We start from the raw sequence: 2,519 nt of genomic DNA, 5'->3' as shown, positions 1-2,519 counted from the left end.
TACTGGGTGGGGCCGATGATCGGGGGGGCCATGGGGGCGATCCTCTACGACTTCATGCTCTTCCCACGTATGAGGGGCATCGCAGAGCGACTGGCCACCCTGAAGGGCAGTCGAGCCCCGGAGAGTGAGGGCCAGCAGGACCCCCGCCGGGAGCCCATCGAGCTGAAGACCCAAGCCTTATAAACCTGCTCTGAGAGGCGCAGCGGGAGAAGAAGGAAAAGTCCTGAGCTCCGTCAACACTTCTTCACTCAACTTCCGGCTGGACTTCCGCTACACGTTCGACGTCACAAGTCTCCCCTGTCTCTCCTGAACTGTTTAAAAAAAAAAACAACAACAACAACAAACAGTTTCCACGTCACTTCCTTCAACAGAAAGACAAGTTGGTGTTACACGTCACTTCCTTCAACAAAAAAAGACAAGTTGGTGTGAGAGAGATCTGTTAGGGTGGGCTGATGACGTCATAAAAAGGCTGCGGGTGTTTCGCGTCGGGCCGTCAATTATTTTAGTTTTAGTTTTTTTTTTTGTTGTTTTTTTTTCTCTCGGCAAGTGTGATTTTCTGAACTTCAGAACCAACCTGTGGATGACGTTTGATTTTATCAGGACTTTTAAATCACCGCGTTTTATCTGTGTGTTTCTGTGTGTGTGTGTGTGTGTGTGTGTATCGTATGTTTCTTTTGGAGAGAATGCGCGTGCGTGCCTGTGTGTGTGCCAGTGAGGATGTTTTTCTTTCACCTGCTGATTTCCTGTTTCTTATCTGTTTTATTTTCTGTCTTCCATTTTTAAGACACCAACTCTCCTTCCTCTCAGAAATATTTTTTTTTTCTTCCTCCAGTTTAATTTTTCACATAAACCGTCTGCAGTTTAACTCTTGAATCGAACTTTTCTTATTTCTTACATTTGACATCAGTTTTGCAGTTTTCAGATCAGCTCTTCATTCACCACAGTAAAGATTTCTGTTTTAATAAACCTCAAAACTTTATACCAACTCTCTCTCTCGTTTTTGTTTCCGCAATTGTGTGAATACTTTCAGCCAACAGGTGGCGACAAAGCTGCATGGATTTTATTTATCTTGTCTTGAAATAAATCATTTTGTATATTTCTGAAGCAGGATTTTAGTTCAGTAATGTTGCAACAAAATGACAACACTGTATAAATTAACCTCGGTCATTTAAGTGAGAAACAAACTTACAGACAGACTTGAAAGAAATAAAGAAACTCACAAACGTTACTTTGTTTGTGAAGACACATCGGGTAAAAACTGTAAAATAGAAAAAAAAAACTACATAAAAAAGTAAAAAAAAAAAAAAAACAGACTTTCTACAGTCGACAGTTTGAAACTTCACATGAAAAATTGAAGTTGAATTGAAGTTGGTTGAGAAACTTTAACCTAAACGTTCAGGTCACCTGATGATGATGAGATTTCCATTTTAGTTATTTATTTATAAAAACAGAGTTCTTTCTTCAGGTCCTTTAAAAACATCAAACCCTGGTCCTGGTTTTCCAGTCTGATCCGGTTTCCAGTCCTCTTTAGCCTAGCTTAGCTTTAGCCAGCTAGCACGTGTGGTCGGGCCGGTGCAGGGGGTAATGCAGGAAGACCTTGGGGGCAGCGCGAGGAGGGGGGGCGGCAGAGGAGGGGGCAGGAAGGAGAGGGAGGGAGAGCAGGCCCTGGGGAGAAGCTGTAGCTGAAGTAGCCACCAGGGGGCGACGGTGAGAGGGGGTAGGGGTACTGTGGCAGTCCTGCGGGTGTAAAAGGCCAGCAGATGGCGCTGTAATCCAGGTAAGGGGTGGGGTAGGATCCTGCGGGGCTGACCTGAGGGGGCAGCACCAGGCTGGGCTGGAGGAAGGTCGGGGGGTAGAAGTACTGCTGCATCAGCCTGGACACACAGAGAGAGAAGGGGGGGGGGTACGGGCCAATCAGAACCCTCCAGGAAGAAATCACTGAGCAGTGATTGGACAAAAAGAATCTAAAAATCTGAAACTTTTCAACAGAAACTCTGACGCAGAATCAATTCACCGGTTGTTGGTTCAATTCCTGGTCTTAAAGAAATTAGACACACAGACGCCCCCCCCCCCAGACCTGACGAGCTGCTGCACACACACATACACACACACACACACACACATCTAATAGGCTTCCTTGTCGCTAACAGATATATTTACACAACAAACACTGGGGCGGGGCCAGATTTACAACCAATCAGCTGTTTACAAAACACACATTATATTAATGTATTTGCCGTCATAGATTCATGGGTAGAATTTTTTCGTCACATTCTCAGACAAACCCAAAGCTGAGATTCAACTGTGGTCACAGCCCAGAGGGTTGTGGGTTCAATTCCAGACTGTGTAGAAACAGGTCGACGGCAAAAACCTGTGCAGTTTTCACTACACTCACCGGCAGCTCTGTGTGTGTGTGTGTGTGTGTGTGTGTTATTTAAAGATTCAACTGCAGTCGTCCTCCCCTCTGTTCCAACAGGAAGTTCGCCCCCCCGCCCCCACTGCCTCCACCCTTCCTCCCC

The 2,519-nt window shown here is 45.7% G+C and overlaps 2 protein-coding genes across 2 annotated transcripts in view; one reads left to right on the top strand and one right to left on the bottom strand.

Annotated features, from left to right (window-relative positions):
• The window catches only part of mipb (major intrinsic protein of lens fiber b), a 9,761-nt gene extending 9,380 nt beyond the window's left edge, over positions 1-381 (top strand). Inside the window, exon 4 of the mRNA XM_008319301.3 lies at positions 1-381. This exon is cut by the window's left edge and continues 1 nt beyond it. Within this exon, the coding sequence (XP_008317523.1) occupies positions 1-183 (183 nt within the window). The 3' untranslated portion in view covers positions 184-381.
• A 771-nt stretch (positions 382-1,152) lies between these two features.
• rbm38 (RNA binding motif protein 38) overlaps positions 1,153-2,519 on the bottom strand; it is a 4,279-nt gene continuing 2,912 nt past the window's right edge. Inside the window, 2 exon segments of the mRNA XM_025059026.1 lie at positions 1,153-1,638; positions 1,640-1,874. Coding sequence (XP_024914794.1) covers positions 1,552-1,638; positions 1,640-1,874 — 322 coding nt within the window. The 3' untranslated portion in view covers positions 1,153-1,551.

The sequence above is a fragment of the Cynoglossus semilaevis genome, chromosome 10 (genome assembly GCF_000523025.1).
Source record: "Cynoglossus semilaevis isolate Cse_v1.0 chromosome 10, Cse_v1.0, whole genome shotgun sequence".
In the NCBI taxonomy this organism is placed as follows: domain Eukaryota; kingdom Metazoa; phylum Chordata; class Actinopteri; order Pleuronectiformes; family Cynoglossidae; genus Cynoglossus; species Cynoglossus semilaevis.
The sequence above is the reverse complement of the archived record's forward strand: the minus strand, read 5'-3'. Positions and strand labels throughout refer to the sequence as shown.